Here is a 23,063-nt window from a genome sequence, read left to right on the forward strand (position 1 = left end):
GCAGAGGCGTTAGGTCAGGAGATTTTCAGACAAAGTCACACAGCTTTACATTTTAACGCCAGACGTGTTATCCTGGTGTCTGAAGTTTGCTCCTACAGTTTTGCATTGGAGCTACAGGGCTAATGCATAGAGAACCTTATACCAAGACAGTATTTTTCCAGTATTTTAACTGGAAATAAAAATTGCACTATGTAAGTTTTGTGGAAATGTGTAACTACATGCAACGCCCAGAGAACATTTATATAAAAACATAGCACATGCCCAGACCCTTCCCTACCTTTCTTGTTGCCCATGGGCAGGTTTGTGTTGAGCAGGGAAGCGAAGGAGCTCTGTTTGGAGAGCTGGGCTTTGGCTGCCAGAGCATTATTCCACAATGCCTTTATCAACATGGATGCCAGATACAGAGTCTAGAACACAAACACACAGACACGCTTTATTGTTAACTTTAATGAAGGTCCTCTCCTTGTAATTGTGATAGCAGCTCCAAGTCCATCATCTGTGAAAAATAAGGTAAGTTCTACAGCATTGAAGCATTTTATGTACAGCAATTTGCCACCATTATGTTATGAGATTGTGTGTCGATTAGGGTCCAACCATATCATGGAAAACTGAATTTTTCTTCACTTTTAATATACAGAAATAAAAGTGGATGTAATAAGTAAGCAGTTTTAAAACACCGCTCACTCGCCATAGTGTGCCTGTGTGTACCTGTTCAGTGTGTGCGCTGGGGTGTAGTCCAGACACCAGGTTGAGAACATGTCTAAGAGGCACTGGATCCAGGTTTTTGATCAGAGAAGGAAAAAGGTCGTGGATGTACCGGCTGCAGTGCTTCAGCTGAGGACACAAACACACAGCACACAGGAGTTTTACACACTCTGGGAGAAAGAAAACAGTGAGTTTTAAAGCTGATTAGTGGGGTATTTCAGTGCCTCCCCCCAACTCCCCATATGCAGAACAGCAGAGGCACCATCACAATATTGGAAGGGGTTTTGGTTATCGAATGTAGCTTGTAGAGATGGAGGCATTTACACTGTCAGATATGAATCTGTTTTAACCCTCTAGACCCCACCGTGGCCTGCACTTCACCGGAACAGCCACAGCCATGATTTAATAATATTTTACAGGCAACATAATAATTGTAGCGATCTTTGACACTAATTACATTTTAGATTGTTAGATATTTAGATTTTGAATTTAAATATTCCAATTTCCAATTTCTAAAAAGGTTTTACGTGTACTGGATCCCTCAACAAGGATGACTCTTACAGTGTTCAGAATAGGGCTGCAACGATTATTATCACTGTCGATTAATCTGTTGATTATTTGTTCGGTTAATCGATTAGTTGTTTGTTCTATAAAATGTCAGAAAATGGTGAAAAATCGATCAATGTTTTCCAAAGCCAAAGAAGACGTCCTCAAATGTCTTTATTTATCCACATCCCAAATATATTCAGGTTGATGTCACAGAGGAGTAAAGAAACCAGAAAATCTTCAAATTTAAGAAGCAGGAATCAGAATTTTTACTTACTTTTCTTAAAAATTACTCAAACCGATTAATCGATTACTAAAACAGTTGCTGATTAATTTAACAGTCGACAACTAATCGATTAATTGTCGCAGCTCTAGTCCAGAAGCGTTCTGTTTTTCAGATACAGAGAAAGAGAAGCCTGACAGGATTTCAGCTCAGCTAGACAGCAGTGATAACACTGAAGTAAGATCTGTCAACATTTGCGAAAAGCTGCGTTTTCATAGTTACTTAGGTCCTTTACTGAACGCATAGCCAAGTTCATGTTCAAACACAAGCGAAATAACTTTTCAACAAAACAAAACAATCTCACTCAGTATCGACATCTTATTTCAGTGTATGATACTAGTGTGTGTTGATTTAAAGACGGTTCACAGCCTATATGAATCACCTGAACCAGTTAGCTAGTGCATTATGTCTGTGTTTTCCCTTTTCTAGTTTGTCTCAGTCTCTCGGCTACAGAGACCCTATGAGTGAGTAAAGACCTGAGTGAGTAAGGATCCCTGCGAATTATCAACAGATTAACTGATTATAGAAAATCACTCACTGAGTTAGCTGTAGCTCTAGTGGGTGTTCGTGTCAATGTAGTGGGTGTTCGTGTCAATGTATGCATGTCTAACCTGAGCAGCAGCCCATATACAGTCTACATGCTGTGTGCTCAGTCTTCCCTCTGCAGCCAGGAAGTTCAGGATCACTTGGCACTGCTTAATGATCTGCAGACAGACAAAAACAACAGTCAACCCAGCAAACTAGCAAACAATCAAATAACCAATGTCATCTGATATTTTTTATAAGGTCAAAAATTAGACTGATTCTAAAATGATAAATGATAGAAATACTGCTGTGGCGGCGGTGGAGCTCCTCAGAATTCCTAACGGTCTGATTAAAACAGCTTTTTTACATTCTTAGTTCATGTCTCTGGTCATATTAATCATGATTCATCATATCATAGATCATTTAAAAGGCTCATATCATGAAAAATGATTTTTTTTTGGTTTCTACAAAGTTTGATGAAATGTCTGAAAACTGAAAAGGTTCAAACACTCTTTAGACCTTCGTTCTTATATGGAAAATAAGCTTCAAAAACAGCCTACTTTAAATAAACCCTTTCATGATGTCATACATCCCCCTTCCCCTCCCCCACCCACAGCAGTTCAATTCATACTGAGGTTACAAGGAGTGTTTCAGACCGGACAGCTTTTTGATCAACGCACAAAACAGGACAGCCAATCAGAACTGAGCTTATTCACATTTATCAGCTTTAAAAGCATGAAGAGAGATTTAAAATTTAAATGATGACTGTTTTTGAGACAGAAACCAACATAAACATCCTAAGAGTAACTAATGCAGGAAAAATGTAGAATATGGACCTTTAAATGTGGACTTTAAACACTAGCATATGAGCATAAATGCACTAAATTTTCTGCTTTCCTCACAACAGAGACATCTGTTAATCACAATATTCACCACTAAGTATCTGTTTCACAGGCCAGATTTAGATTGATATAGACAGATCAGTGGGATGTCATTATGGGCAGATAATCAGTCACCTTCTTAATATAGAAAACGCCAGGCCTAATTAACAGTCTGATCAGGGATTTTTGACACTGACCTCAATGTGCAAATTTGGTCCGAAAATGTGCTCCACAACGTTGTTGTTGATGAGCCAGTCAGCAAGTTCCTTTGCTATTGATCTGAAGGAAAGGTCAGACAGAGTACGTTAACATTTCAGTCTTTTAATCAACTCTAATCATTATTTCAACTGCAGCATCTCCAACATAACAGGACAGTTTGAGCACAAAAGCAAAACAAAAGCTAATCGGTGCCAATTAGCATTATGCAAATAATTTAACGCTAATTAGCTCCATCAGTCACGTTAACCATTTTGATCAAACTGTTCTTTAATCCCTTTGGATATAAAACATGCAGTGGTTTTCAAAGGGACCACCACTGCAGTCAAAAACAAACTTTAAGAGAAGTTTACAAAAGTACTTACGTCTCTGTATCAGACACCAGAGACTCATTATTGCAGACGTCATTAAAGGTGTGCAGCTGATTCTGATGAAGAAGAAGAACAAAAAACACACAATTTAACTTTTTAATACACAATTTAATCATTTGCAGAATAAAATATTGAAAAAAAACGTGGATTGTGCAAGTTAAGGATCATTTTACATTGTCATTAACACACACACACACACACACACACACACACACACAATCGCTGCTTCTGGAACAAAACCTTGTATCTCCACTTTTGTCGTTTTTCAGTTTGACATGATTTGAAAATGCCTGTTGTTTTTTGCATTTTGTGTAAATTTCATGATGAATGGACCAAAAGAAACGGCCTAAAATGACTTGGAAAAAAAGTCTGGTTCCATTGACTTACATTAAAAGTAAACTAAGTTTCTTCTCTCTCCCGTAAAGTTACCATTTTTGAGAGACAAGGTTTTCTTCTGACAGCAGCGATACATACATACACATCTGCATGTGTGTGTGTGTGTGTGTGTGTGTGGCAGAAATTGGGGCAGAAAATCTAGTGGGAAAACCACAGAAAAAACAGGTCTATCCTACAGCAGCAATAAAATACTCCTGACTTTGTAATGTGCAGAGTCAATTTTTTTCATTTCCAATAATTATAATTACATATAGATTCTTACTTCTGTATAATACTGTATAATACACATACTATCACATGCAGGTACTTAAATAAATTCAACACATTTGCTTATTACATACAGATACTTATATATGAGTGTGTTTCTGACCGTGATCTGACTGAGTCCAGCCAGTCTCATAGTGAGTGTGGGGGACATGAAGTATTTGAAGGCGAGGTCCAGGCTCTCTTTATCGAAGCACAGCGCGCTGTCCAGCGGCTCCTTCACTGTGCTCCACATCAGATCAGCCATGTTCCGCGCCGCGCTCTGACGCAACTCCTGATCAGACAGCTTACACAGATACCTACAGACAGACAGACAGAGAGAGAGAGAGAGAGAGAGAGAGAGAGAGAGAGAAAGAAACTGCTGAAAGGAATAATGTTTACCTTATGACATTAGAGCAATTCTTATTTCTCCAGATAAATTAGATAAATCTCTTAATAACCACAGCAATGTGATTCATGATGCAATTAGAAGTTGGAGACAGATCAAGTCCCCTTTCTTTTGCCCACAGCAAGGAATCCTTCACTGAAGTCCTATAAACTGAACTGTGCCTTTGAACGGTGGGAGGCTGGTGGCATCAAGACCACAGGTGATCTTTATTTAGAAGGGTCTCTTGCCTCATTCGATCAGCTTAGGTTACAATATCACCTTTCAACAAACAGTTTTTTTCAGGCACATCCAAACTAGCGGCTACTTAAGAAGACATGAACCTAAGTATGAGAATGCCAGTCCCCCCAGCTCAAAGAGTTGGCTTAAGGTTGATATCAATGCTGGACACTTAAAATCTTCCCTTTATGATTTGTTACCTACTCACCTTTAACGAAAGGTATCAGGTTACTATGGGATTTAGTCAAAGAAATTTACGACACCCTGTGTGTGTGTGTGACTGTCAGGGAAAGCCATTGTCTTATTCAGCTCAAGGTTTTACATAAATTATATTACACAAAGGAAAGATTTCACACGTTTTCTCCAAGTGCTTCCCCAATCTGTGATAAATGTAATTTCACAGTCTTACTCTTTGCCCTATATTGCAAGTTTTGTGGGAGGGTGGCTTTGAAGTTCTTTCGAAAGAGCTGACTGTGGCTGTAAAACCAGATTCTCTCCTATAATCTTGGGAGTGTCAGAGCAACACTAACATTTGCAGCAGTTGTACTAAACTAAAAACTGATACTTCTATTCTAGAAAAAAACAAGATGCTCCTACAGTTCATGTACGGCTTAGTGAACAAACAAACTGTTTAACGTGTTGGTGCAGTAAACAGTTTTACATACCAAACCTAGTTGTGTGCAAATGTGTGAACACGCCCATAAAAATGACTTTTTATAAAAATACGTTTATAAGTCCTCCATAGCGAACAAACTTAAATATGGCATTTTTCTGCAAGTTTTAGTGCACAATTTCTCTTTATTTGCTGAGTTTAACACACTGGAAAAAATAAAGCATCTATTTAAAATGGGCGATGATGTTTGCACAGGCCACACTTTGTTTTATGTTTTTTTTTTTTCCAATGTGTTACATCCAGCAAATAAACAGTAACTGTACATTCCAATGTGCAGAAGTATGTTCTCTGTAGAGGATGTGTTGACTTATTCTTTACAACTTGTAAACTGACCAGGGGCACCCAAACTTCTGCATATGACTGTGAAGAACCACGTCACACTGAAATCACTGTTCAGCACTCAGTACTCCAACACACATCAAGCAAAAGAAAATGACAGAAGCTAAAATCACTTTTTTAAGTCACCCTCATATCAAAAGGATCTTTCTATCTATACCATTTAAAAGAGAAAATTCTTATTTAAAAAAAAATCTGTATTAAAAAATCTGTGTATATACATACATACACACATATATATATATACACATATACACACTATAACCAACAGTGAGAGAGTAAAGTGACAAGAAGAAAGGAGGTTGTCTGCTGACGCCACATGCATGTGATAAAGAGAGCAGAGGTGATGATGCGGAGGTGTTATCGCTGATGACTTGTCTAAGATATTATTGGTAAATATTTTTTTTTCCTGCCCGCTGGAACACAGTGAGGCAACCAAACATCAGACGGCATAAGTCACTACACTTCGAAAGATCTCAGAGAAAAAAAAGAATTTTGTTTTTCTAAATTACAAGACAATGGATTGTGTTTAATATGACCAAGAACACGAACCAAAAATGTACAAAACGTCTATTAATATTAGGCCTGTTGTCACCTGCGACCCATCAGTTCACAGAACTAACCTGCAACTCTGCATGTATGATTACTTTGGACGGCTAAAGCTATTCATATTTAGGAAAGACCCTCAAAGCAGCCAGCAGGTACTGAGTGAAGCGATGCACTTTGCAGTGATAAAATTGAAGCACTAATCCTCTCTTTACATAGCCAGCACTGTTTGACTAATTAGCTGAAATCAGTTTCATATAATTACGAGTTATGGCGCATTTGTTTTCTATTAATAAAGAGTAATCGTGCATGAAAATGTGCAGAAGTGTGTTCTTTAGAGAATGTGTTAACTTATTTTCACTCCAACTACAGATCAGTTAAACGTCATTTAACCAGGGGTGTTTTTGCATATGACTAACTTTTTTTGGCATTTTTTTTTCCTTCTCAACGGTCAACTAGATATCCAATCATGGACTCTTTTGGATACTCGAATATCAAAATTTGTCGGAATTCACGTCCCTAATACAGGCACCTTGTATTGGATCAGTGATACAAGAGCCTAATAAATTATCTTTATTTTATATTGGGAGATAATCTGGTGGAATGGGTCTCAAAACGTCTCAAAATAAATATCCCGAAAATAGAGTTAATGAGACATTACATTGTCTACATTTCAAATGTGATCATGTTTAGGCTGTAATTTAAATACTAAGCTCCCTCGATCTCTCTCAGACACAAGCACACAGTATTCATCTGCTCTCCACCGGCTGAAGTGCCGCTCTAATCCTACACTCTCTCACTGCGTCACATGACCAGCATCTCTCCACTGCCCGCCAGCCGTCTGGCTCCCTCAGGGTCATGTGAGGAGAAGCACAGCGACTGTTGCCATGGTGAGGGATGCTCTTCCTAGCAACGCAGCAGAGAAGCAGCAGCAGAAACACAGTTTACACTCGCGTTAAAGCACCAGACTGATTCCTTCAGCAGCTTCACCTGCAAAATTATCCAGCGCTTTTTTAATCAGTGTGAATGTTTCCTAATTTATTCATACACAGCCAGTCAAACACTCAGATACACGTTCTCAGAAAGAGTTCCTTCTTTGGAATAACAGTGAAGAAACTGAAAGTATGAACACGTGAAGAACAATCTTGTACTTCAGATTCTTCAAATGAGCCTGTTTTGAACTTGACGCAGCTTTACATTCTCTCAGCACTCTTTCAAGCAGCTTCATGAGGAGAAACCTGGGGGGGGGGTTTACACTTGCTTTTGCACTGGCCACTAGGGTCACCAAACCGACAAATCGTGTGGCCAAAAAATAGGAGAAGAAGGGAAAAAGAAAGAAAAAAAAACAAAAAAAAACAAAAAAACAAAACTATGGTCAGAATAGTTGAAACGTTCATCATATCACTGCTGTCAGAACAAAATGTCCTATCTCCAGAATAGTGGCTTTACAGGACAACCAAAAAACATTACTTTAATGGATGTTAATACAAGATGCAATTTTGGGCAGTTTCTATTGGTCCATTTGCCTTGACAGACAATGGAGATACAAGATTTTTGCACAACAACACCGATACAGACTTTGTATTTACAATTAATCAGTATGCTTTAGTACTAAAAACCCCCAAAATAGTCAGGTGTTGCTTTAAATTAGGAATTCTACGGCTATTGCTGCACTTGTAGGTGCCGGCAATGTGGATATAATTTTGGCATGGCGCATAGAGAACGGTTTAGTAGTGTCATAACATACTATCAGATATAAACTTGTTATTAATGTCATTCACAGGGAATATTTTGGGTCAAAGTAGCACTTTTATTCATGTCCCACACCTGCTATTTAAAATCTCCAAAATGCACAAAAAGAAGTTACTGAATTACAAAATTACGTAAAAAATGACAAACATAACTCACAGAGTAAGAGTACACTGGCAAAAGCATGGCAAACCTAATCCAGGTGTTTCTGGATTTACAAAAAAAGGAAAGTAAATATATTTTCATCACCAATGTGTGCCCTTTTATGCATGTCCTTACAGCATTTATATAACTTTTTAAATTAGGCTCTAAAAAAAATATTCATATTCATGTTAAATTTAAATCTATTAGAAGCTGACTGCCAAAGTTAATGTAACGCGACATGCTGATGGCCACTTGTACAAAAATATCGCCACATCAGCTACTTCAGTGGTTTCACAGTGTAGCTCCATGTCTGTCCAAACAAGCTTGTGAAAAGGGAAAAAGAATGCAAAGGTAGCTGCTCACTGGGTTACAGACTCTGTATTTTTAGTGGTCAAAATGCAAAATATGGCCAGTGGCACCAGTCAATATCCACCCCTGCACATATGCTGGCTGTTAAAACGTATTATAGAATTAAATTCATACCTAGGCATCAATTTTAATATTTAGATTTGTCTCAGAAGCACATTTCAAGCACTTAAGCGCAAGTCTTCAGTTCAAAAAGTGTTCATCAGAATGAAAAACATGCATTCTATCAGTTGTGCCCAAACTTTTGACTGCTACTGTAGATATAGCAGCTCTCCTGAAGCTATTTTTATCCTTCATGAAGACGACAGCATCACAGCGCCTGGCTAAATGCAGCAATGCAGCCATGATTTACAGGTAGCTATAAACCACTGTGATGAAATACAGGGTCTAGAAAGCGTCTTACAGATATAAGACACATACTTTCTGTATCCCCTAGAAAACAGAATCATCACAAACTAGGTTTTCAGCCACACTTTATGTATATCTGGACATATTTAATGGAAAAAAGACTTGATGGAAAGAGTAAATGTCGAATAAAGTCGTCAAAATCTGCATAAACGTTTACAAGATTGCTTAAGATGGATAAACCTTTTTTGCTGATATAAAGAAATGAGATCAAGAGATGAATAGAGCAGCCTAAACCCATACTCAAGAAAAAGTATTAACATTTGGGCAAAATATTGACTCGAGTAACAGGGTCTTCCCAAAAAACAACCTGAATAAAAGTACAAGACTATCAGGTCAAAAAAACTACCTAAATACAGAACAACTTAAAGAACTGCAGTTGAACCTCTTAGTACATCCAGCATTTATCAGCACAGGAGATGAAGACTCAAAGACTCTGATAGAAAAGAATAAGGTGATATGACTAATCGAGCATTTTCTTTTTTGTCTGGCTGCAGCTACAGAACAAGGCGAGTCAGTAAAAACTGATATTAGACAGTAAACGGCAGCGATGCACTCGCTCACAGACAAAATTTGCTTGTCACAGTGGCTTCTGTCTCTGCACTCCTATATAAAATCAATAAACTTAAACGAATTGCAACAAAAAAAACACTCAATACTAAAGCTTTCTCTGCAAACTCCCCGCATATTTCTCAGAAGAAGTGTTTTTACGAATGTGATGTAGACAATCTCCTGTAAAGAGCTGATGGAAATGCAGCCTTAGTCCCAAAATTCTTTGCCACATTGCAGGTGTTAGTTGTCATTTAAACAGATGCCTGACTACAGATGATGATGCAGCGAACAGGGAAAGGTGATCTTACCTGATGACATGGGTGCGGAAAGGGATGATGTGCTGCATCACAGCTGGAATGTGCAACCATATTCTGATCTGTAATAAACAAATAAGCAATCAATAAATGGATAACAGCAATGTAAATCTCAGACCTCACAACAATCTAGTTCCATTACAATTTTTAGCATCAGGAAATCTCAAATTACTTTGGTAAAATTCTGATTTATTTTAGGAATACACATTACGTACACAAACGTTAGTTTTGAACTGCGATTCAGGATGAAATTTGTGAAGTACTGGATATTCACATTTCAGTTTGCCCTATTTTGTCTTAAGGGCCTCTTAAGACTTCAATACATCAATTGACAAGAACTTAAGACACAAAATCCTAAGTTTTTCTTGTTTTTTTTCTCCCCTGTGGTACAAGCCCAATACCAAAAAAGTTGGGACGCTGCGAAAAAAGTAAACGTAAATAAAAAACAGAATGCAATGATTTGCAAATCTCATAGACCCATATTTTATTCACAATTAAACACAGAACACATATCGGATGTCGAAAGTGAGACATTTTACCATTTCCTGAACAACATTGTCATTTAGAACTTGATGGCAGCAACGCATCTCAAAGTTGGGACAGAGGCAATGAAAGGCTGGAAAAGAAAGTAGTACTAATAAAAAAACAGCTGGAAGAACCAATTTGCAACAAACTCACATGACTGAGTATAAAAAAGGGTATTTTAGAGAGGCGGAGTCTCTCAGAAGCAAAGATGGGCAGAGGTTTACCAATCTGCGAAAAACTGCATCTAAAAACTATGGAACAATTTCAGAAAAATGTTCCTCAATGTAAAATTGCAAAGACTGGATATCCCACCATCTACAGTACATAATATCATCAAAAGATTCAGAGAATATGGAGAAATCCCTGTAAACAAGGGACAAGCCCAACGATCAATACTTGATGCTCGTGATCTTCAGGCCCTCAAAACAAGCATGATTCTGTACTGGAAATCACTGCATGGGCTTAGGAACTCTTCCAGAAATCACTGTCTGTGAACACAATTCACTCCGCAATCCACAAATGCAAGTTAAAGCTGTATCATGTAAAGAAGAAGCCATATGTCAACACAATCCAGAAACGCCGCCGTCTTCTCTGGGCCAAAATGGACTGAGGCAAAATGGAAAACTGCTCTGTGGTCAGATGAATCAAAATTTGAAATTCTTTTTGGAAACTACGGACACCGTGTCCTGATGACTCAAGAAAAGAGGGACCATCTAGCTTGTTATCAGCGGAAAGTTCAAAAGCCTGATGCTGCCATCAAGTTCTAAATGAGTTAATATTTTTCATGAAATGGTAAAATGTCTCACTTTCAAAATCTGATGTGTGTTCTGTGTTCTATTGTAAATAAAATATGGGTCTATGAAACTTTGCAAATCATTGCACTCTGTTTTTATTTACATTTACTTAAATTTTACACAGCATCCCAACTTTTTTGTAATTGGGGTTGTACATTTTTGATGTTAGTGTGGTTTCATTCACCAAAAGCATAACATCATAATTATTATTAATTTTTTTTTACATGACTGTTTTCCAACCCTTCTTTAGTTAGTTAAGTTAGAACGAAACTGCTTTTGTTACTGTGCCTTTAACGGATATATGTCAATGAATTCTGTTCTGACTGGCTGCCGTGTACTGTGCTTCATTCAAACACTCCTTACAGCACAGGCTGATGCATGTAAATGTGTCGGTTTTTATGACCTCACAAAAAAAGAATGAATTCAAAATGGCCTGTTTTTGCAGCTTAATTTCCATGTATGGACTGTATGATCTGGGGAGTGAAGGGTATGTTTAGAAACTGCATCTTGTATTTAAAAATACTCTGAAAAGGGGTGAGGAAAATTCAGTTTTCCATAATACGAGCACTTTAAAGAACTGGATCCAGTTTAATGATAAGCAGGGGGTGGAGCAGGTCGCTTTTCTTTTTTTTTTATTTCCTCTCTGATACTGTGTGTCTTAATGTTCTATATAAACAGGCCAAGTCATAAATGAAGTGCTGACACGCTGGGGTTGGGATGGGTTGAGTTTTTCTATGTTGTCAACAGGAGGTCAAATGTCTTTGAATAAACTAATAACAAAAAATTAACAAACAAATGAAAACACCCAAATACACAAATATGACTGGAGAAACTATTAACATTGTTGTGAAATAACGACAATTTAAGGTTTCTCCCCTTTTTTTTGGATGTTTTTTGTTAAAAAGTTACGAAAAACTTCAGTTCATACTTCACAGAATTTGTACTGTAATAAATTAAAACTGGCAGCTGAACTGCTTCACTTTTACAGCCTTGGTGTTTAAATGTGAGTACTCACGTTGGAGACGATGGTGATGAAGGCGTGTGCGATGGGGAAGGGCAGCGTTTCTGGCGTGCCCGACTCAAAGCAGTCCTTCATCAGCGACAGGCCGTGTTTACCACAGAACAAACACACGTACCGCAGCAAGTGTAGAGGCACCTCCACATCCTACACAACACAAACATATACAATTACAGAATAGAAAATATCAGCATTAAATGAACGTGAATCAAACTCACTAACAACCAACTGAAACTAGAAAACAACTGTCACGACTATCGTGACTATCGCAAACTGCCGGCTATGCAGTTTCATTGTAAGCAACCATTGTTGAGCATGTGTACTCGATTAACCGTTCCAGTTTCCAGTACTCAATACACTGCATGACTTGAAACAGTGAGTATGTTTACATGCACTTAACAATCTGAACATAATCAGATTTCTGCAGTTATCTGATTATTCAAATGGTCATGTAAACACCATACTCCGATTTCTTAGAAGTAAGGTCTAGAAATCCAATTAAGGATTCCGATAAATAGAGCTGGATTTCAGCTCAGTAATCAGATTTCTCGGTGTATGTAAACTCTTTCAGATTTCTCAGTCTGCACATGTGCGAAAACAGACCGCGGTACTGGAAATAAGCAAACAGCGATTAATGCATCACCTGCGAGATGGTAACAAAACGCTTTTGGAGTGATGCTGAAACCAACTACATGCTTGATGAAATTAAGGATTTAAATATTCTTCATCTTATAGATGATGTACGTTCATATTTTCAGGTAACGTGGCTCGATGTTTAAAAAAAAAAAGCTGTGGCAAAGTTTGAGCTTTACCTTATATGATGTTTTATTCTGAGAATTTATTGGCTGGTTGCAAACAGAAATCCGTTTACTGCCAGACTCAGGTAGACCCAGTTAGTTTCACCATTATCTGATTACCCAAGTGCAAGTAAAAGCATTGATAGGATTACTGACAAAATCCGATTTACTGCAGTTATCAGATTATTAAGTGCATGTAAACAAAATAATGAAAATATATTTCCCTGTTCTTTATTTTACAATGACAAACTAATACATCATCCACTGAGGGGAAAAGAACTCCTCTAAAAGATAAATCATCACTATCTACTGCTGCACTGGTTAGCTTTAGTGTTAGCTCATTAACTCTGATATGAAGAAGCCTCCTTCTTGTGCTTTACTCATGATTTATCTGATTTACTGGATTCACCCACAGTGATCAAGAAATTTACTTGGCTATTTTTGATGTTTCCAAATGTACATTCCTGTGTACATTTACACATACTTGAATATCAAATTTCATTCTGGAGAAACGTACTGAGTCAGAATGGTTCACAGTGGTGGTGAAAGGAACCAGACATCTGAAGACTTTAGCACCCCTAAAAGCTCCCGCACAGAAAGTTTACATGAAATGGTAAATATGTTGGCTGATGTCTGAGACACAGTTCTGAGTTAAGGTTTTGGTCTACATGCATGACGTACTGAAAGAAAACTTTTTTTTTTTCAGATTCACAACTATTTTACCATCATTACATATCAAAACTCAGAAGACACATGTAGGTTCACTGGTGGTTATCACTGTGTGTGTATATAATTATTTATTTTTTTTCCCTATCCAAATCTACCGGTAAACCCATACATGCTTTATATGGAATGCTAATGATGCAACAATACGCTAAAATAGTGGTTAGTGGTGAATATGAAAAGTAAGTTCTCTTTTTGGGTCTACTTTGCTTACAACATCTTACATGTACCTCTCTACTATAAATGGAATTTACAACACATATTTTAGGCCAAAACTCTCTTACAACTACCACAAAACAAGGTGTCAGGTATCAGGTTATGTAGATATTTTGAAAATTTGGAGGGTTCCTCTTTAACTGAACAATGCTACAGTGTTCTCACAGTGCAAAGCAACCAAAGCTGGCCATGGTCTGAAACAAAAACTGGCAAAAACATGATTTTCAAGAACAATGAGAGCAGCTGATAAGAGTGTGAGTTTACCTAACGCTCCACATGCAGCATAAACACATTCTCTCACTTTCTCATATCACGTCGTCTTCTTAGAGCCCTCAAAAAACACTGCGCACTGAAACCTCTCGTTATTAATGAGGAAGTGAACTAAATGTTCCTTCAGATAAAGAGACAGACAGATGCAAACAAACCACAAAAAACTGTATTCACATATTCTCTGCACTGAAGCACTTCAAAGGCAGTGTGAATGGGAAATCATGGTGCACGTTCCTTCAACACTCAGGAAGGGTTTCTGAGGTAGCTGAGCATTTTCTCTACATAATACGTTATTTTTCTCCACTTGGCATATGATGATGTAATGAAAACTCAGAAGATATTTTAAAGGTGGAGCACAAGAGAACTCTGTGTTTGGCTAATCATGATTTTTACGTTGACCTTCACTGTCTCCAACAAACAACAGGGAGATGACACGGATGGTCTCAGTAGCTCAAAGCTAACTGGCTCCTGCAGTCTTTCACTCTTTATTCACAATGATAGTGTAATGACAGTGATAGTTTTGGTGTAATGACATGGTCTCCATCAATTTTATGCATATCGCTGCTGTCAGAACAAAAACCCTGTACCTCCAAAATGGCAATTTTACAGAAGGAAAAAACCTACTTTACTTTTAATGTAAGTCAATGGAACCAGACTTTTTCCAAGTCATTTTGGGCCGTTTCTCTTGGTCCATCCTTCATGAAATTCACACACAATGTAAAGGGTAACAGGCATTTTCAAATTAGGTCAAAAACTGAAATCAAAAATGGAGATGCAAGGTTTTCTTCCAACAACAGCGATATGTAAAGTGCACTGAAATTTATTTTTTAAAAGTTTGATGAATTTTGCTGTGAGCAGTTAGTTCTTCTGGCTTTCAGCAATAAAAACTTGTTTCATGCAAAAACCTGCTATCACATAAATTTAGCTTATTCTGTTTATTTGATTAAACATTAGAAATATTTTATCTAAATGCTTCCCATTAAATATAGAGATCATTAAAGGATCACTGAAATATAATTAATGACCCCTGCACACAAGAATTTGTTTTTCCACTGAATACCTCCTCTTGGAGAGCTTATTACGGTTATATTGACTGATATTCATGTCAAATGTGTTTTGCAGTGCACATTTTCTGACTGAAAACTCAGGCTTTCTTTAACCCCGTTTGTGGCTGATCTTGGACCCATCCATTTCTAAACGCCTGAACTGGAGCTAACCTGATCAAATCTGCTGACAGAAACTCCAGACCAGCAGAGGGAGTGCACGAGGCCTAAAATGGAGCGCAGCTGGCAGTGTTTGCTGCTTCCCAATAAAATATAAATAGGAGCAACACGACATAAATCTCCGCATTTGGCAATGGTGATAAAATCATCTTCATGCTTCAGGACTTATAAAGCACTGGATCCGAAAAGCATCTCAAAAACACTGGGGGAACAAATCGGACTGCAGATTTTGCTAACATAGTACATTTGTTTAAAATGTATGAGCCTGTTGTGAGATTGTTAACTGAACATTTAAGCAGATTATGCTAATGCTGTCAATTTTTTTTCTGTGCTATCCAATTTACAAAAAACTACGAGGTGTTTAAAGGCCTTTCTGACTATTATTACAGGTAATATTTGCTCTAATCTACATGAGAACATGAAAAATGACTTTTACATTATACCTCTATTTGCAATCCTGAAATGAAGAGTGTATGAACAAGAAAATAAACACAAAAAGTGCATGTACAGACTAGGATTCATTAAGATAAAAATAAAGTCTATAAACAGCTGCTTTGTTTGACGAAGGTACTCAGCATCATTCCTGAGCCTTTCAGCTGGGGTCTGCCAAATGTTCCCTTTTACCCTCTTCATTTTTATAGCTTTTACATGTTTTATGTGTGTTGATTTTTAATCCATCTGTAAAACACAGAAAGGCGAGCTGGCTCCAATTAAAAATGATTGGCATTCAGCCAGTTTTAGACTCAATATGAAAGATGGCGTTAATACGCTCGTGTTTGTTTAAAAAAACTTCACAAGCATGTACATCATCAGTAAAAATCACACTAGGCCTCAAGTGTGCAGACATGAATCCATTTCACCAGCTGAGCAGCACTTACGTTCATATCACAGAAAGAGCCGAGGATGCTGCTCTCCTGAGCTGAGATGTCCTGCAGGGAAATGGGAAGAGTATGAAAAAAAGGAGAACAATCCAAAACAAACAAACAGAAACACAAATAAATACAAAAGAGGAACAATAGCAGGATCTGTTCAGGAGAAAACAATGACAGCATACAGTCTTGTGTCTCTGTATCTGACCTGTGGGTTAAAGCGATAACGATGCAATACAGCACAGAAATCATTAAACTCAAAAATGAACACCAGAAAGTGCTCCACAACAGACGTGTGACGAGTCGCGACATCGCAATGCAGAATCGCTATTCTATTGATTATCCTACCTAATGCAACTGCATTGTTAAACTGGCCTGACCAAGCTAACTTGCTGCTTTTTGTTTTGTTATCCGATGTTTTTTTTGTTTTTTTTACATTTCATTGGGTTCATTGGGTTCAAGCTAAAACCACAAGTTCCTATACGAGCAATTTAAAGTAGCCTTTTTGTACAGCGTTTGTACAAACATGTTTTTTCACTATAGGAAATGAACAGTGGAATGTTGTAAAAACGCAAATCTACAGCCACAAATAATGTCACAATCACTCACACTGTTCCTCACAGACATTCAATACAGACTCACACACATACACTCACATATCAGCAACCACCTGGAATACCATAGCAGTGGCCTAGCAACACTTCAGCAACCACCTGGAATACATAGCATTGGCCTAGCAACACTTTAGCAACAACCTGGGATACAATAGCAACACTTTAGGAACCACCTGGGATACCATAGCAATGCCCTAGCAACATTTTAGGAACCACCTGGTATACCATAGTAACGGCCTAGCAACACCTTAGCAACCACCTGGGATACCATAGCAATGACCTAGCAACACTTTAACAAGCTCCTGGTATACCATGGTAATTAGTAGTTTTCCCTACCTGCATTTGATTACCTATCAATTTAATAACGCTTACAGACACTCCAACATCAACAGTCGAAATGAATCCCCATTAATGACCCATTTCTATTAACTTCATATTGAGTTATTTGCCTCAAGATCTGATCACTGATTTTTAAGAATTAGACATTCCGGACGTTAATTTTATAATTACTTCATTCAGGTTATTCTTTTTATTATAACTTAACTCTGGATATTGTTTTATTTTAACCTAATTCTAGATATTAACATCATTACAATTCCATTCTTTATGTGTTTTCTCAGTTATTTCAAAGTCCTCCACAGCTCTGTTCATCATTCTGGACACATTAACGTTTAATTTTTCCCCACAAACACTTTAAAACCTGTCAGGTTACACAATAGCAGCATCACAGTTTGGCTTTATACTGTTGGGATGAGCGATTATATTCCCTCTGAATGGCACTGCACTGTGACGGATTACCTCTATAGTGGGGTGCGTGTTGTGTTTATAGGCTGTGTAGAGGGGAAACTGGATCTGGAATATTTTGGCAGCACACAGCAGTAGTTTCTCGCGGTCCTCCGTGCTCCACGAGCTGAAAGGGTCCAGGCTGCTCTCGGCCAAGCCCTCTTCCCCCGAACAATCCCCCAGTCTGGGCTGGTCCTGAGGGCCTGCCTGAACCTGGTTCTGGTTCTTCTGCGGTTCTGCCGAAACCCCCTCCGCTCCTCCATCCTCCTCCGCCGAGTCTCTCTCCACGTTCAGCGGCTCCTCCTCGCTGGGAGAAGGCTGAGGGTGGGCGGAGCCCCATTCAGAACCCGTACCCTCTGGCCCACCACTGCCGTGGGAACTGCAGAGGCGGTCCCTCAGGCTGGTTACCTGGGCGATGACCAGGTTAATGAGGCCATAAACCAGTTGGTTGAAGACTTCAAGGTGCTTGTACTCTTTGAAGCAGCACAGACATTGCCTGAAACCACACAACACAGAGAGGATCACCACCTGCTAATCCTCCTAAGAGCTGCAGGCGGCTTTTTATTTAATTACAGTGTTTGAGTTAGTTATTCAAGAGCTAGAGCCACTTTTTAAATACATAGCCTATATTACAACATACAAACATACAGGATACACAAGTTTCAAAACCCTCGTTCAAATGATATTTTGTTGATTTTATAGCTGAGAATATGTTGACACATCGTCAACAGAGAACAAGCTTAATCATGACATTTTTCTGTATATTTTAGAACTCTTTTTTTTTATTTACTCAGTTTAATATACAGGAAAAACAAAATAATATAAAATAATAAAATCATTTTTGCATAGGCCACATTTTTTTCCTTCCCATATGTCAACTTCAGTAAATAAACAGTAGCATTAATATCTACAGAAGTGTGTTATCTGCGGATGGATGTGTTAACTTGTTTCTACTCAGAAAATGAAAACATAATAATGTAATTTGACCAGGACGTCAAAACTGTTGCATTTACACCGATCAGGCATAACATTATGACCACCTCCTTGTTTTTACGCTCATTGTCCATTTTATCAGCTCCACTTACTATATTAGTGCACTTTGTAGTTCTACAATTACAGACTGTAGTCCATCTGTTTCTCTGCATACTTTGTTAGCCCCCCTTTACCCTGTTCTTCAGTGGTCAGGACCCCCATGGACCCTCACAGAGCAGGTATTATTGGGGTGGTGGATCATTCTCAGCACTGCAGTAACACTGATGTGGCGGTGGTGTGTTAGTGTGTGTTGTGCTGGTCTGAGCGGATCAGACACAGCAGTGCTGCTGGAGTTTTAAACACTGTGTCCACTCACTGTCCACTCTATTAGACACTCCTACCTTGTTGGTCCACCTTGTAGATGTAAAGTCAGAGACGATAGCTCATCTGCTGCTGCACAGTTTGTGTTGGTCATCCTCTAGTCCTTCGTCAGTGGTCACAGGACGCTGCCCACAGGACGCTGCCCACAGGACGCTGTTGGCTGGATATTTTTGGTTGGTGGACTATTCTCAGTCCAGCAGTGACACTGAGGTGTTTAAAAACTCCAGCAGCACTGCTGTGTCTGATCCACTCAGTCCAGCACAACACGCACTAACACACCACCACCATGTCAGTGTTACTGCAGTGCTGAGAATGATCCACCACCCCAATAATACCTGCTCTGTGAGGGTCCATGGGGGTCCTGACCACTGAAGAACAGGGTAAAGGGGGGCTAACAAAGTATGCAGAGAAACAGATGGACCACAGTCTGTAACTGTAGAACTACAAAGTGCACCTATATAGTAAGTGGAGCTGATAAAATGGACAATGAGCGTAGAAACAAGGAGGTGGTCATAATGTTATGCCTGATCGGTGTAGTTCTGGCTTTACTGCATATAACAGTCATTGCTCAGCTCTAATCTATAAATGTGGACAGACGCACACAAACAGTAGAAAAGTACATTGTTAATGGTTGGGAACTGGAAAGGACTACATTAAAAAACATCCACTGTGCAAACATTTCCTGATGAGCTGATCAATATGAATGTTCAATATTTTTCCTTCCATAAATCTATGATTTCAGAGGTCTGAGGTTTTGTTGGGACTGCAACAGTATAGAGCAAGTCCACATATTCCTCACTCCCTAAAATAAAAAATAAATCCTCACGAAATAACAAAGGAAGCAGGTTCCTTTATCCTCAGAACTGTGGATTAGATTGGCACTGATGACTCAGCATTTTTGGAGTGAGCACGCTCGAATGCCACAGCGGGCAAAACCAAAGTAGGCCAAAGGTCACCTAACCGTCCACAGCGAAATCCTTTTTATGTAGCAGAGAATGTGCAACCGTATCGCATAACATCAGAGCAGCAGCCAAATCATCCAGAGAACGAGGCGTTTGACAGAAAGACTCAATACTGTCCACATAACATACTTCAAACAACACTGAACGAGTGAATACTGGACTAAATGAAGGCGTGAATGAATGAATGGATGACCGACCTCTGTGTCCATGTGCCGATGTAGCTGAAAACTCTTAAGGCATGCTCCTTCTTCAACTGCAGGCCGTCCGAACTGTCTGCATCCGAGACTGAGGAGACAAGAGATAAAGACGTGTTAATACAACACAATCCAATCTTTACTCGTGTACAGTTTGTGGAGATCTAAACCTCAGTGTACCTATTAATTCTAAGCCTGACCTCAATTTCTGTGCGAAATAAAACCCAAACCGGTACCACTGAGCCTATTTTAAACCCCGTCCAAACCAATGACTGGTTCTTTCACATGTTTTAACATTTTAGAAACATATTCAAATTTACAGACTTCCACCACGCTTAGAGGTAGAGAGGCGGACAGGTTAGGTCACCACACACTTTCTGCATGTCATGGGTATCATCAGCACTTCTAGAACACTGCATCATTCTCTGTCCACTGCTCCAATCTAGAGCAGCGTCGTTCTCAAACGCTGCTTTGTTCTCAAACGCTGTTTCGTTCTAGAACCACTGAATCACTGCAGAACATGGCTTTGTTCTAGAACCACCGCTTCACTGAAGAACACTGCTTCACTGCAGAACACTGCATCATTCTAGAACCACTGCTTCACTGCAGAACAATGCTTGGTTCTAGAACCACCGCTTCACTGCAAAACGCTGCTTCGTTCTAGAACCACTGCAGAACATGGCTTTCTTCTAGAACCACCGCTTCACTGAAGAACACTGCTTCACTGCAGAACACTGCATCATTCTAGAACCACTGCTTCACTGCAGAACACTGCTTCGTTCTAGAACCACCGCTTCACTGCAAAACGCTGCTTCGTTCTAGAACCACTGCAGAACATGGCTTTCTTCTAGAACCACCGCTTCACTGAAGAACCCTGCTTCACTGCAGAACACTGCATCATTCTAGAACCACTGCTTTCACTGCAGAACACTGCTTGGTTCTAGAACCACCGCTTCACTGCAAAACGCTGCTTCGTTCTAGAACCACCGCTTCACTGCAAAACGCTGCTTCGTTCTAGAACCACTGCAGAACATGGCTTTCTTCTAGAACCACCGCTTCACTGCAGAACACTGCTTCATTCTAGAACAAGTGCTCCACTGCACAACACTGCTTCGTTCTAGAATCACTGCTTCACTGCAGAATACTGCTTGGTTCTAGAACCACTGCTTCAATGTAGAACACTGGATTGTTCTAGAATCACTGCTTCACTGCAGAACACTGCTTGGTTCTAGAACCACTGCTTCTTTTATGTTCATGAATTGATTCTTTGTTCTTTTGCTTTTTAACTACGATCCTGTGTTGTTGGTACTTCAGTCCTTGTGTACGTATCTCTGCCACCTCACCCTCTTCCCACTCGTTCACAAACCCCAGAAAAGCTAAATATTGTGATGCATTTCACATCCTGTAAAAAAGTGTTCAGGTATTGTGACGTTTTATTTCTGCAACATCGTCCACTTTCACCATCAGCTCCTGCTTGGTGAAGCCCATTAGCAGAGTGTCAATTTTCCTTCCATAAAAATGCCTGAAGCCAGCCTCAGGCTAATCCAGCAGCACATAACAACCACCATCCTCAACAAACACACACCGAAACGCAGTGGACACACACTCCACGGACCTCCACACATCGTTCAACTCAAACTGAAACTACACAGGATGATACTGAGACTTCCACACTAATACAGTCCTGGGTTCTCAGGGACTTTTCTAAAGAAACCCAGCCTTTAATTAATTCACTGTACTTTCACACAGAGGGGAAACTTCGGAACTTGCACCGATAAAAACAGCACTGATTTTGGACTGATTATCACTGTATAGAGATGGAATAACAACATTTCTTTCCCGATACCAACACTGAAACCTTGAGTATCGGCCAATACCCATCCACCGTTTCTTCTTCAAAATCTATTCATCTTTAAAATGAGCTGTTTAATTGAAGCACTTCACTTTTAGCATCTAAGGCTGCATTCAAACAGCAGGTAAAAGTGGCCCAAATCTGATTTTCTAACCAAATCCGATTCTTTTGTTTGGCTGTTCACATTATCTTTTAAATGTGATCTGTATGCGACATCAGTCTGAACAGATCAGCTCCTAAACCGACCCGCATGCGCAAAAGAACAATGCTTCACGTGGCTCGTCCAGAGGTAAACAGTCATGACAGCCAGCGAACGCCAGTCGCTCCCGCAGCTTTCAGTTTCGTCTCCGCCAGCATCGCAGGAGTGATTATAAAGCTTTTTGACGCTTCAGCCTCGGTCTCCTCTGGCCGCGATCGGCCGTTTCGTCCGAAATCTCTTCGAACAAGGAGCGGCTGTGATGAGTCTTCTCTAATTTTTTGGTACAGAAACATCAGCCTAAACGTTTATGAGCCTCAGCAGCGTGTAATTATGACGAATGTCCAGCTGGACTGACATAAAAGTCGTATAAATTCCGATCTGGCTGTTCAGACAGAGTCACACTGCCACAGATACATATCAGATTTCGGTACCACATATGAAAGCGTCTCAAATCGGAATTGTAAATGTCAGATTCAATGCGTTTTTTGCTGTTTACACTGCCACACAAACACACATCTGTGTCACATATGAAGAACAAGATCGGATTTGGGCCACTATTACCTGCTGTGTGAACGTAGCCTAAAAGTAGTAAATCATGTTCAAACTACTATACTCCCAAAATACTCCCCCACAGGAAGAAATATACAGCTAACAACTACAGATGCACGATGATATCGGAATCACATTGGTATCAGCAGATATTTGTATTAAAATATTTGTATGATATATATATATTAGCATCAGATATTTGATGTTGTATTTACTGTACTCTGTCTGTGTTTTCCCCTCCTCTGA

At 39.2% G+C, this 23,063-nt stretch overlaps 1 protein-coding gene across 4 annotated transcripts in view; it reads right to left on the reverse strand.

Annotated features, from left to right (window-relative positions):
• usp34 (ubiquitin specific peptidase 34) overlaps positions 1–23,063 on the reverse strand; it is a 100,593-nt gene that overhangs the window by 59,256 nt on the left and 18,274 nt on the right. For all 4 annotated transcript variants that reach the window (XM_036557417.1, XM_036557418.1, XM_036557416.1 and 1 more), the window contains exons 2-12: positions 20,221–20,308; positions 17,724–18,204; positions 16,321–16,371; positions 12,211–12,360; positions 9,871–9,938; positions 4,294–4,486; positions 3,522–3,583; positions 3,138–3,219; positions 2,146–2,238; positions 709–834; positions 278–407 (exon numbers count right to left, since the gene is read on the reverse strand). In XM_036557417.1, coding sequence (XP_036413310.1) covers positions 278–407; positions 709–834; positions 2,146–2,238; positions 3,138–3,219; positions 3,522–3,583; positions 4,294–4,486; positions 9,871–9,938; positions 12,211–12,360; positions 16,321–16,371; positions 17,724–18,204; positions 20,221–20,308 — 1,524 coding nt within the window. The remainder of the gene's footprint in view (positions 1–277; positions 408–708; positions 835–2,145; positions 2,239–3,137; positions 3,220–3,521; positions 3,584–4,293; positions 4,487–9,870; positions 9,939–12,210; positions 12,361–16,320; positions 16,372–17,723; positions 18,205–20,220; positions 20,309–23,063) is intronic.

This window comes from Colossoma macropomum, unplaced genomic scaffold (genome assembly GCF_904425465.1).
Source record: "Colossoma macropomum unplaced genomic scaffold, Colossoma_macropomum, whole genome shotgun sequence".
Lineage (NCBI taxonomy): Eukaryota > Metazoa > Chordata > Actinopteri > Characiformes > Serrasalmidae > Colossoma > Colossoma macropomum.